At 39.6% G+C, this 12,031-nt stretch overlaps 1 protein-coding gene across 4 annotated transcripts in view; it reads left to right on the forward strand.

The window, feature by feature from the left end:
• The window catches only part of DDX1 (DEAD-box helicase 1), a 37,310-nt gene extending 26,767 nt beyond the window's left edge, over positions 1 to 10,543 (forward strand). Inside the window, exons 20-27 of one of the 4 annotated variants that reach the window (XM_032653003.1) lie at positions 2,174 to 2,265; positions 3,986 to 4,058; positions 4,212 to 4,284; positions 4,365 to 4,407; positions 5,520 to 5,615; positions 5,861 to 5,981; positions 6,602 to 6,753; positions 9,619 to 10,543. In XM_032653003.1, the coding sequence (XP_032508894.1) occupies positions 2,174 to 2,265; positions 3,986 to 4,058; positions 4,212 to 4,284; positions 4,365 to 4,407; positions 5,520 to 5,615; positions 5,861 to 5,981; positions 6,602 to 6,732 (629 nt within the window). In that variant the 3' untranslated portion in view covers positions 6,733 to 6,753; positions 9,619 to 10,543. Of the gene's footprint in view, positions 1 to 2,173; positions 2,266 to 3,985; positions 4,059 to 4,211; positions 4,285 to 4,364; positions 4,408 to 5,519; positions 5,616 to 5,860; positions 5,982 to 6,601; positions 6,939 to 9,618 lie in introns of those variants that run through there. The other 3 variants (XM_032653002.1, XM_032653006.1, XM_032653004.1) reach the window with 3 other exon arrangements.
• The last annotated feature ends 1,488 nt before the right edge of the window (positions 10,544 to 12,031 follow it).

Here is a 12,031-nt window from a genome sequence, read left to right on the forward strand (position 1 = left end):
CTACAGTGAAGATGAATCACAGCATTCTAAGGCCCTTATATCATTTGGAAGAAGGGTAAAGTTTTTGATTAATGTTAACATTTCAAGTGTAATCATTAAATAATAGAATGTATATCTTCTAAATCAATAACTGAGGAAAAAAAACCTTAATCTAAAAAAAAAGGTGAGAAAGGAAGGGGGGGAAAATGAGAAAAAGCAGAGCAGTTGGAAATTATAGAGTAATAACGGCTGGTGGAAAAATCTGAGCGTATGGATAAACACTATAGTATTTATCAGTGGACTGAAGTCTGATGAAGAGCCTAGATTGTTAGACTGGATAAAATATAGCTGTATGTTGTTTACAAGGAGCATACCTAAAACCTGAGGACACGGATAGATTGAAAGGAAGGGGAATGAAAAAATATATGTATGTGTCAGCTAAAAGATTAATTAAAAGAAAGTTGGTCTAACTGTATTAATGGAGATGTCATAGACTTTAAGGCAAAAATATTACTAGAAATAAAAAGGGTCACTATGTAATAAAATATTCAATCTACAATGAAGATACAATGATTATAATTTTATGCTCCTCATAATTAGTGTTAAATATATAAACCAACCTGAGAGAATGTTCAGTATGATCAGTCATTAGAGAAACGCAAAATAAAACCACAACATAATACAATTGTACACTCAGGGTGACTAGATCAAAAATACTTAAAACACCAAATTTTGGTGAGGATATGGAGAAACCGGAGCTCATACATTGTTGAAGTACAGTCACTTAGGCAAAAGGTCTTACAGTTTTTTATAAAATTAAACATTGCCATCTTACGGCCTAGCAATTCAACTCCTAAGTATTGGCTCAAGGTAAGTGAGAACATATATTGACGAAAGATGTGTGCAAGATGGTCATAGCACTTCGTTTATAATGGCCCCAAACTGTACACTAAGAGGCCATTAATAGGAGAATGGCTAAACAAAATGCAAAATATCTGTACAGTGGAATACTCACTACTCAGCACTGAAAAGGCAGGGACTGCTGATTGGCCCAAAAATGGTGGGTGAATCTCAGAAGCATTATGCTGAATGAAAGAATTCTTACACAAGAGTACAGGCTGTATGATTCGATTTGTGTGAAGTTCTAGAAGAGCCAGAACTAATCTATGATGAGAGAAAAACCACAACAGTGCTTGTCCCCAGGAAGGTGGGAGTGTGGATAACTGGGAAAGGGCGTGAAGGTACTTTGTGGATGGTATTCGTGTTCTGTATCTTGGCTTTGGGCTACATGGGTGTATGCATTTGTCCAAACTCAGAAAGTGTACCCTTAAGATTTGTACATTTCCCTGTATGTAACTTTAACGTCAACAAGAGAAAAAACCTGAACAAATACTGCACTCTAGTTAATGATATGCATGTTGAACTGTGTACTGATACCTGCAGTTTACCTTGAAATGCTTCAAAAATATAAAAGTGAGTTGGTAGAGGGATAGAGGGATGGAGAGATATGTGGTAAAGCAAGTATAGTCAATGTTAATGGTTATTTTTACTTTATCTATTTTCCCAACACTTATTCTCAAACATATAGCAAAATTGAAAGAATTCTCACAGTGACTATTACTACTCTGGTCTGAACTGCACTGCTTTTTGTTACTGTGTTTACTTGAAGACTTTCTTTTTTAGGATTGGCTACCACTGCACTTGCCTCTAAAATACCACTTCTCCATCCTTCCAGTTTGCTGCTTCTAATCTGCTTTGGCCAAGAAACCAGATAACTAAGTTGTTTAGAATACCTCGAGGGGGGCAGGCTTGTGGTCGCGGCCTTTTAGTAAGGGCATGAACTTCCTGATGCCTGTTTTGCTTCTTCCAAGAATAATCTCTTTTGTTTACTTTTTGGTTCTTCGCTTTACATGGGTTAGGTGAGGTTCCTGGTGTACGCAGAAGCTACCACTGCAGTTTGGGAAAGGTTACTTAAAATGTCCTTCAGAACAAATCAGTTTTAGTGCTCGTGGAGTTCATTTTAAGGGTATTTCACCTATGACAGAAATTGTGTTAACCATGGTTTATGACAAGTTGGGGTATAGATCTCCGCAGAATTATACCCCAGCTGGTAGTCTAAATGTTACTGGTTTTTTTGACATAGTCTTAGTCGTCACCTTTTCCAAGGTTAACTGTTTAATGTGCTTTTCACTAGGACCTGATAAAAAGGGGCACCAGTTCTCATGTGTTTGTCTTCATGGTGACAGAAAGCCTCATGAGAGGAAGCAAAACTTGGAAAGATTCAAGGTACTGATACTTAGTTGACTGCATTTCCTTCAAACGTAAGAGGGGAGTTGTATCTAGTTTTAATCAGTTCCAGTTAATATTGTTAAAGCAATTCTTGTCCTAGAAATTACAAAATACTTCTGCCCTATTGTTACGTCCTCATCACAGCAGGGCTTTGTCATCTTTAACAGTCAAATGGTAAATTACATGTTCTCCATCAGCACAGCACTGCTTGATAAGAATTTTCAACTTAAGGAAGTTTTAGTTAAATTCTTTCAGGTAGGTATTTTTAAGAGACGTATCATCAGATAGTTAAATCATGTCTGTGAGCCTTTTTTTTTTCTAATAATTTGTAACAATACCCATAGGGAACTTAATTTGTAGATTCAGACAGGTGTCAGAATACCTGTTTTGTAGAATTAAATATATTTTGAATTATTTGGGATAGACTGTCACAGTTAAGGGATTTCAGCTCATGAACAGGTTGTATGGCTTTTGGTGTAGATGGGTTGGGCTGAGCCATTTAGAACTCAAGGTCAGTGGCCTCCACCCACAAGCATTCTCATCATTTATCACAGTGTGTTTACCCAGTGTATAGTACAAATATCATTTCTCTCAGACCCATAATATGAAAAAAGGTAGGAAGTACTGGGCTTAAAAATTTTGGATTATGTTTCCATGCTGAGCATAATTGGTGTGGATGTTAAAACATCACAGCGGGGGACTCCCCTGGTGGCACAGTGGTTAAGAATCTGCCTGCCAAGGCAGGGAACACGGGTTCGAGCCCTGGTCCGGGAAGATCCCACATGCCATGGAGCAACTAAGCCCGTGCGCCACAACTACTGAGCCTGTGCTCTACAGCCTGTGAGCCACAACTACTGAAGCCCGCACGCTCTAGGGCCCGCATGCCACAACTACTGAGCCCACCTGCTGCAACCACTGAAGCCTGTGCACCTAGAGCCCGTGCTCCGCAACAAGAGAAGCTCCCGCATTGAGAAGCCCGCGCACCGCAACAAAGGGTAGCCCCCGCTCGCCGCAACTAGAGGAAGCCTGCGCGCAGCAGTGAAGGCCCAATGTAGCCAAAAATAATAATTAAATTAATTTTTTAATTAATTTAATTAATTAATTTTTCAAAATCACATGGCCTCATTTCAGCATTTATGCCACCCTTCTCTATCCTGGCATTTTGTTGGACCAGAAGTCAGTATGCCCCTCACCCCCTCCAGATCTCTAACTTTGCTGTGCCTTGCAGCACAAATGACATCTGAAGGCTAATTGGTATATTCCTGGTGAGAACACCAGGGGCCCAGTCTCTTTAGGATTTTATCTGTTGTCGCAGAAGGTGTAACCTTGAGGTAAAATATCTAGTATTCTGAAATATTTTAATACAAGGGTAAAAGTAAAGCTTATGTTTTTTACATTTTATTCTGTCTTATGTTTTGAATCACCAGTCAGGATTTCTAAAGATGAAGCCAAATTTTAGCAATGCTTTAAGAACTTTTATGTGAAAAAAGCAAAGATGAATCCAGTCATTGATTTATTCACCTTAAATGTCATATTTCAGCAAATTACAACTTAAAAGTGCAATACTTGTCCCAGTGAGTCATGAATGACTAGACCGCTAATATGATACGAATACATTAGTTGTTGGAGGACTCATTTAGTGGAAAGATGGTATTTGTGGGGTTTTTTTTAGTATATATACTAATAAAGTCCTTTCTCTCCTCTCTGTTCTCTTTAGAAAGGAGATGTAAGATTCTTGATTTGCACAGATGTAGCCGCCAGAGGAATTGATATCCATGGTGTTCCTTATGGTAAAAAGAAAGTTTTTATGCTTGCAGTTTGAATTTTATGGAATTCAAAGGAAACCATTTAATATGTTTGAAATACTCAGAACATCAAACATCACATATGTTTGAAAATTTTAGGAACTATTGTCAATTGCTAGTAATCGCTTTTGTTTACAGTTATAAATGTCACCTTGCCTGATGAAAAGCAAAACTACGTCCATCGAATCGGCAGAGTAGGAAGGGCTGAAAGGTACTCTGTCATTTTTTTTTTGTCCTTTTTAAGTTTCTGTGCTTCAGGAATAAAGTCTAAAGACTTTTAAAATCTTTCAGGATGGGGCTGGCCATTTCCCTGGTGGCAACAGAAAAAGAGAAGGTAATCTTTTCAGTGCTGTATTCTATTCATTGTTTGTGTCGTCATTTTAGATGTTGGAAATGAAAGCAGTTTGATTTTTTCATTTACATTGAATTCAGTTGCGTATGGAATATAAATGAACTTCTTAATGGCATCTTTTTCTCTTCGTTCATTGAATGGACGACTAGTAGGATGAAGTTTAGAAAGGAAAAATATGAAATGTAATTTTCCCTGATAGCTTTCATATAATTTTCAGTGAACAGTATTTAAACCCTCTCTGGCATCATGCCATGGTAGACTTTTTATGGGAGAGAGGGTTAACTTATTATTTTGATATAAATTGATACAATAATTTGATACAGATTTACAGAAAAGCTGCAAGAGTAAGGAACTCCCACACACTCATTCCCCAAACTACTTGTTCATTTTGCTTTTTGCTCTTTGCTTTATGGTACTGATGAACCTAGTGGCGGGGCGGGAATAAAGATGTAGACGTAGAGGATGGACTTGAGGACACTGGGCGGGGAGGGGCAAAGCTGGGGCGAAGTGAGAGTAGCATCGACATATACACACTACCGAATGTAAAATAGATAGCTAGTGGGAAGCAGCAGCATAGCACAGGGGGATCAGCTCGGTGCTTTGCGATGACCTAGAGGGATGGGATAGGGAGGGTGGGAGGGAGGCTCAAGAGGGAGGGGACATGGGGACATAAGTATGCATATGGCTGATTCACTTTGTTGTACAACAGAAACTAACACATTATTGTGAAGCAATTATACTCCAATAAAGATCTATTTAAAAAAATTTTTTAAAAATCTTTTAGGAAACATTTGAACTTCATTTTTGATACTAATCTTGATATAGCATTCTCCACTATTTACTTTTCTCATTATTTTTATCTGAGAATTCCTTTCTATAATTGACATCTGTTTTAGAAAAACTTTTGGATTCCTTTCAAAAAGAACTCTTTCAAAAGACCTAGTTAGTGAGCTACTAATAGTGGTAGTAACTGGATGACAGACCATACCTGCAATCTATTTTTCTTGTGCTCTGAGGACAGAAAATGTTAAAAAACTAACTGAGAACAAAGATATCTAGCATGTTTCAGTCTCCGTACATGTTAATCTTCGTAGGTTTGGTACCACGTATGTAGCAGCCGTGGAAAAGGGTGTTACAACACAAGACTCAAGGAGGATGGTGGCTGTACCATATGGTACAATGAGATGCAGGTAAGGCTCACAGAGTCTTATTAAAATTGGTAGGAATAGACTGCATTTATCTGTAAAAGTTACGTATCAGCTCTTGTCTATTTGTGAATTGTGAGAATTAATGAGTGATTATGTTATGGTAGTTCATAAACTGTAACCTGTGAGTTCATCTCTTCAGAAATCTTACTTCCAAAGTATTGCAGCCTTCCTGGTTTTATTTAATGCTGTTAAAACGCAACTCTGTCGATTTCCTCTCCCTTTCTTAGTTGCTGTCTGAGGTAGAAGAACATCTGAACTGTACCATTTCGCAGGTTGAGCCAGATATAAAGGTACCAGTGGATGAATTTGATGGGAAAGTTACTTATGGTCAAAAAAGAGCTGCTGGTGGTAAGCTTTGAATTACTTTTAATACCGTTTTAAATGTGAATGTGTCCCGTTTTTGAGCTTCAGTTTAAGAAGAGTATTTCATTTCCTTATGTTTAGTGTATATTTCTAGCATGTTAATCATTCCCTCCTTACTAGTCTTACAGCACTTTTTATTGTGTGGTCTGTATGTGAATGGACAGCAGCTTAGCTGTTTCTCTTGAGGTGTTAATGTCATAAGAGTAGTTGAAAATTTATGGAATTATTAGGCAACAAGAGAATAATGGTAATTTTGAACAAGGGGTAACCCAGGATACTATTTATTCCCTTTGCCTGCAATGCTCTTAGCTCGTTCCGGAAATCTTTTAAAGATTCAGGCTAAACTGGCGGTTTCTAAACCAAGGAAAAGAGAATAGGGGAGGGTTTGGTAGGGGTATTGGGACAGCTATTAGTGAGGAAGGCCTAATCATTTATTTTAATTGATTTAACACTTTTAGAGCTCCGTTTTGTAGATAACTTGCTCAGTAGTACATCTTTATTGCTAGGAGCAACGTTTAAGTTGATGTAATTGAGCCAAAGCATTGCTGACAAGTTATTTCAGGCATGTCACTGACATCACTTTGTGATTCGTGTGTGTGATACAGGTGGAAACTATAAAGGCCATGTGGATATCTTGGCACCTACGGTTCAAGAGCTGGCTGCCCTTGAAAAGGAGGCACAGACGTCTTTCCTGCATCTTGGCTATCTTCCTAACCAGTTGTTCAGAACCTTCTGATTTTAACATACACTGAATAAGGTTTGAATAATAGAAGTCTATAGTCTTAAAACTCTAAAATAGTTGTACTGCTTCCAAGCAGCAGTATTTACAGTAACTTAAGCTATTAACGCTAACTCTTGCATGTCAAGAAACATCAGTCTTAGGAATTCTTCATAGAATGGCAACCTAATGAAAATAATAAATTTGATGACTATATTTTCATGCAAGTTTGCGTCTTATTTTTAAATTATTTTATAGTTTTTCAAGAAAGCTCTGGGTCTATGAAGTGAAGTTTACGGGTATGTGCATTCGGCAGAGGACCTGTGTGGAATTTTCACAAGAAGTGGTCCTAAATAGAGACAGCCTTGAGACGGTCATGGTCGCCTCGGTATACGTTGAAGCTAGAGAAGAGTCGTGGCATGAAAGAAAAGTGTATGATCCTAAGGTGGAAGGACAGCTGGGTTAGTTTGGAGGCCTAGAGTTTTTTAGGGCCTTAGAAAAGGTTCTGTGTCTAAGGACTGATGACTGATTTGGTGATGGGGACAGTGAAGATGTATTTCTGAAGGTTTATCTTCTTTTTAAGAACCTTTCTTTCCAGGTGATACATACTGTAAAGATAAAACTATTCTAATGTCCCTCTAGGTCATAAAATTAAATTTAAAGGCCGTTCTTTGAAATACATTTCCTCAAACCCTCTTGCCTAAAATACCAGAAGGAAAAGGGAAAATTTATATAGATATAATTGAATTGTTGCTTTGTACCTTTTGACTCTTACTTATAAAGTAGTATCTTTGAGAAAATTATTCTTACTCTAGAGATTCCTTAATAGCACAGGCTAGTATAATTCCTTATATGATGGTTTTTAAATCTTTTAGCACTGAAATATTTTCTTCAAGCAAAATCTTGAGTGAAATTCACTGTGTAAGCAGTGGGAAAACCATTACCTAGTATACTGAGTCAGAGTTTATGTGAAATGATTATGAGGATTCCATTCTTTTATTTATATCTAGACCACTGTCTTTGCTTTTTTTTGTTTTACTTCTACTACATAGAACAAGTAGTTTTTCTTTTATTTAGCAAGTAAGGGGGGTGGTTTACAGAATAGATTAATTCTTTTTTGTGACTTTTTTTTTTTTTTTTTTTTTTTGCGGTACGCGGGGCCTCTCACTGTTGTGGCTTCTCCCGTTGCGGAGCACAGGCTCCGGACTCGCAGGCTCAGCAGCCACTCCGCGGCATGTGGGATCTTCCCGGACCGGGGCACGAACCCATGTCCCCTGCATCGGCAGGCGGACTCTCAACCACTGCGCCACCAGGGAAGCCCTGTGACTTTTCTTAATTAACAGCTATTAAGAATAAGTTTCCATATATTTAGTGATCTTTCTATTTTTATATTACATAGTTTTTTAAATTTACATAATACATTATCTGTAAGTAAGAAGTACATAAAAGTTACTCAAAATCCCAACACCAGAGAAACACACTTTTAACATTGTATATATTATTTTCCAGATATTGATACAAAAGTAAAACAAGAGATAAAGCAAAGAGATTTCTATAAAAAAATTATTTAATAGCTATATAGTATTTTATTGTTTAGGTGTTCCATATATTATGTTAACAGTCTTCTATTGCTGCATATTTAGGGTAAATCCAATTTGTCACTAATTTCAACAATACTGAGAACAGTTTTACACATAGTTATTCATATGGTTGCATAATATTTCTTTGGCATAACTTTTTTTTTTAATTGGGGTATAGCTGCTTTACAATGTTGTGTTAGTTCCTACTGTACAGCAAAGTGAATCATCTCTATGTATACATATATCCCCTCTTTTTTGCATTTCCTTCCTATTTAGGTCACCACAGAGCACTGAGTAAAGTTCCCTGTGCCATACAGCATGTTCTCATTAGTTATCTATTTTATACATATTAGTTAGACCACTGTCTTTGGTGATTTCCTAGAACTACCATAACCAATCTCAAAGCTATGTGATGAGCTCCTTGCCGTGTTCATGCCCATTATTAATCACTGCTTTAGAAACAAGTTTTGAATTGACATAATGGCAAGGAAAAGTCTTGAGATTTAGAGCATTTAAGATTAGAGCTGGGTTTCCCTGGTGGTACAGTGGTTAAGAATACGCCTGCCAATGCAGGGGACACAGGTTCGAACCCTGGTCCGGGAAGATCCCACATGCCATGGAGCAACTAAGCCCGTGCGCCACAACTACTGAGCCTGTGCTCTAGAGCCCGCAAGCCACAGCCACTGAGCCTGCGAGCCACAACTACTGAATCCTGCGCACCTAGAGCCCATGCTCCACAGCAAGAGAAGCGACTGCGATGAGAAGCCCTCACACCACAATGAAGAGTAACCCCCCCCTCGCTGCAACTAGAGAAAAGCCTGCGTGCAGCAACAAAGACCCAATGCAGCCAAAAATAAAATAAATTTAAAAAAAAAGATTAGAGCTGGAAGAGGTCTTTCTGATCTTGTTCATGTTCTCGTGTTGTAGGTACAGAAACTGAGTTTCCAGGAGTACGTGTTCACACAGCCCAGTTGGTAGAACCAGGACCAGAATCTGGGTTTCCTAGTTTCAGCTTTTACTCTTGGGTCTCCATTTGGAAGATGATTCTCAGGTCCAAATGGGGAGGTTAGAGAGGAATGCTAGATAGAGGTGGGAGTCTGTGGAGGGGTATTTTGTTTTTCTCCTCAGAGTACTGTCTAAATGCCGTTACTCAGGCAATGGAGTTTTTAAAAGAGGAAGTGACATGTAATCAGACCAGTGGAGGGGTTGCCTGGAGACCTGACTTTCCACTCACATCACCATGAATCCTTCCGTTTATGCTGGGTCCCTGCTTCCATTTTATTTTTAAAAAATTTTATTAATTAAAAAAAAATTTCTTTTTTAGGCCACGCCGCACGGGACGTGGGATCTTAGTTCCCTGACCAGGATTGAACCTGTGCGCCCTGCAGTGGAAGCGCAGAGTCCTAACCACTGGACCGCCAGGGAAGTCCCTGGGTCCCCGCTTCCAGGTGCCCATTGTTCAGCCTCCGATTAATGCTAAGGATGTGAATGATTGTTAAATTCTGGTTATGTTGTGGTCACTGAGCCATGAGAGATGCTCATTGCCCCCTCCTTCCTATTAGAAATGGAGCCTCCTGAGCTTCAGTTGGTACTGGATTACCTGGCTGGAGACTGTCCCTCCCAGATTCTGGTCAGTGGGGTGTGAAATGGGTGATGCGTCATGTCCTTCCACCTGCCCTTTCCCTCCCCCCTCAGGCTGGCACCTGGTGTATTAGTGAGTCAGTGTTCACCGTTAGAAAAGTGTTATCCTTGGGGAGTGGCAGGGCAGTAAGACAGAGGGAACCTGGGTGGCCTTGTGGAAGAGCTGCCACCGTCTCTCAGAGGCTGCCTGAGCACAGTATGTTTAGGTCCCCAGTTAACACAGACACTAGAGGCACCTGAAGGTCCAGAACATGTTAAAATATTAACCAGCAAATGTTGGTATGTCCGACTCACAGAGTCAGCTCTGCCTACTATTATAGTGTAAGAATTTATGAGTGTACTCACAGATCTCTTACTGTCAGTCTCCCCTCTGCACAGAAATGCCTAGACCGGCCCCACCTTCAACACTTGATGGACATGCTCTCAGGTCTTATGAGTCTACGCACATCCTCCTTGTCACCCATCTCATCTTCTGTTCACCATTCATTCTCTACAAAGCTACCTTCAAGCTCTGTTAGAATTATACTTTTCATAGTGACGAGTGGTTTTGTGTTTGGGGAATTTTTTTTGCTATCCAAATTTGAATAAACTTAAATGAGCTTCTCTAATTCTGGGTTATGTCTCCATTGCTAATCTGGAAGATACTGGGAGCCTCTTATTAGGACAGAGCCACCCAAGAGAACATAGAAAACTAAACAGAAGGACCAAATGCTTTCATTGCCTGGGGATGTTTGCCTTAAGAGAACTGATTCTAAAGGGCTCCAACTAGTGGGATTAGTTATAGATTGCCAAAACCTTTCTGTACCTGGTTCTTCATACATATTTTTCTATTATAAACAGAAATGAGAACTTCAGGTTAGAGTAATCCCCACCCTTCCCTACTTTTTTACTTATATTCCCACTCGCAGAGAAAGTCACCACTAAATAACATTTTGGCTCATTTCTTTTCTTCTGTACATGTTTTGGTGTACAGTTTAGATCTTACCTATATGTACAATTTTTATATCTTCATTTAATGTAAGTATTTTTCTTGTTATAAATACTTTAATCCACTGAAAGTGCTGTGGTCTGTAACTCATGAGCTTTGAGGGAAACTGAAGAGGATGTGAATCTCAGATGTCAAGCCCGGATGCGATTCCGGCTCTGACCCTACTAGCAGGTGACTGAAGCGAGGTCCTTAGCTCTCGAAGCTTCTGTCTCTTTGTTTATAAAAATGGTGAAAATCATTCTCATCACTCAGGATTATGTTAAACATTCAGCCGAAGTCAGCAGATAAGAGGCACTCATACCACATTTTACGGTATTTACACCGTTTACAGTTGTCCTGTGTTACCGTCAACATCTTTGTTCTATCTTTTGGATTGTTTCCTTCGCCTGGATTCCTAGAAACTGGATTCTTGAAATAAAACCAATGAAGCTTATGAAGATTTTTCAGGGTCATTTTCAGATTGCTTTCTGAAAGGGTGGTACTGGCCGACGTTCACATTAACAATATAGAAAGAACTCTGTACAACTTTTTTTTTTTTTTTTTGCGGTACGCGGGCCTCTCACTGTTGTGGCCTCTCCCATTGCGGAGCACAGGCTCCGGATGCGCAGGCTCAGCGGCCACGGCTCAGGGGCCCAGCCGCTCCGCGGCATGTGGGATCTTCCCGGACCGGGGCACAAACCCGTGTCCCGTGCATCGGCAGGCGGACTCTCAACCACTGCGCCACCAGGGAAGCCCTGTACAACTTATTTTACAAACTGAAATAGTACTTGTTGCATTTAAAGTTTGCTTTTGTCCTGTCTCTTCACGCGCTGTGTGAGCTGGTGCTGGTGAGTGGAGGTCCGCATGTCCAACTGGCAGCTTCTCTGCACGTGACACCTTAGCCTCCACGCCCTCCCCCCTCCTGCCCCACCGTTATGCTACAAACAAGGATCCAAATTTACTGTAAATAAGGTACAAGGCTTCTTTCTTTTTTTAAGGTAGAAGTGTGTGTGTGGCAGTGATCGAGAACGGTCCAGATTTAAAAATAAAAGTTGGTTCCCAGCCAATTCTAAATGGGCAAAACTACGTAGTCAAGTTTTTCACCTTATTCTTCTGACTTAAGAGGGAA

This window comes from Phocoena sinus, chromosome 13, assembly GCF_008692025.1.
Source record: "Phocoena sinus isolate mPhoSin1 chromosome 13, mPhoSin1.pri, whole genome shotgun sequence".
Taxonomy (NCBI): Eukaryota; Metazoa; Chordata; class Mammalia; order Artiodactyla; family Phocoenidae; genus Phocoena; species Phocoena sinus.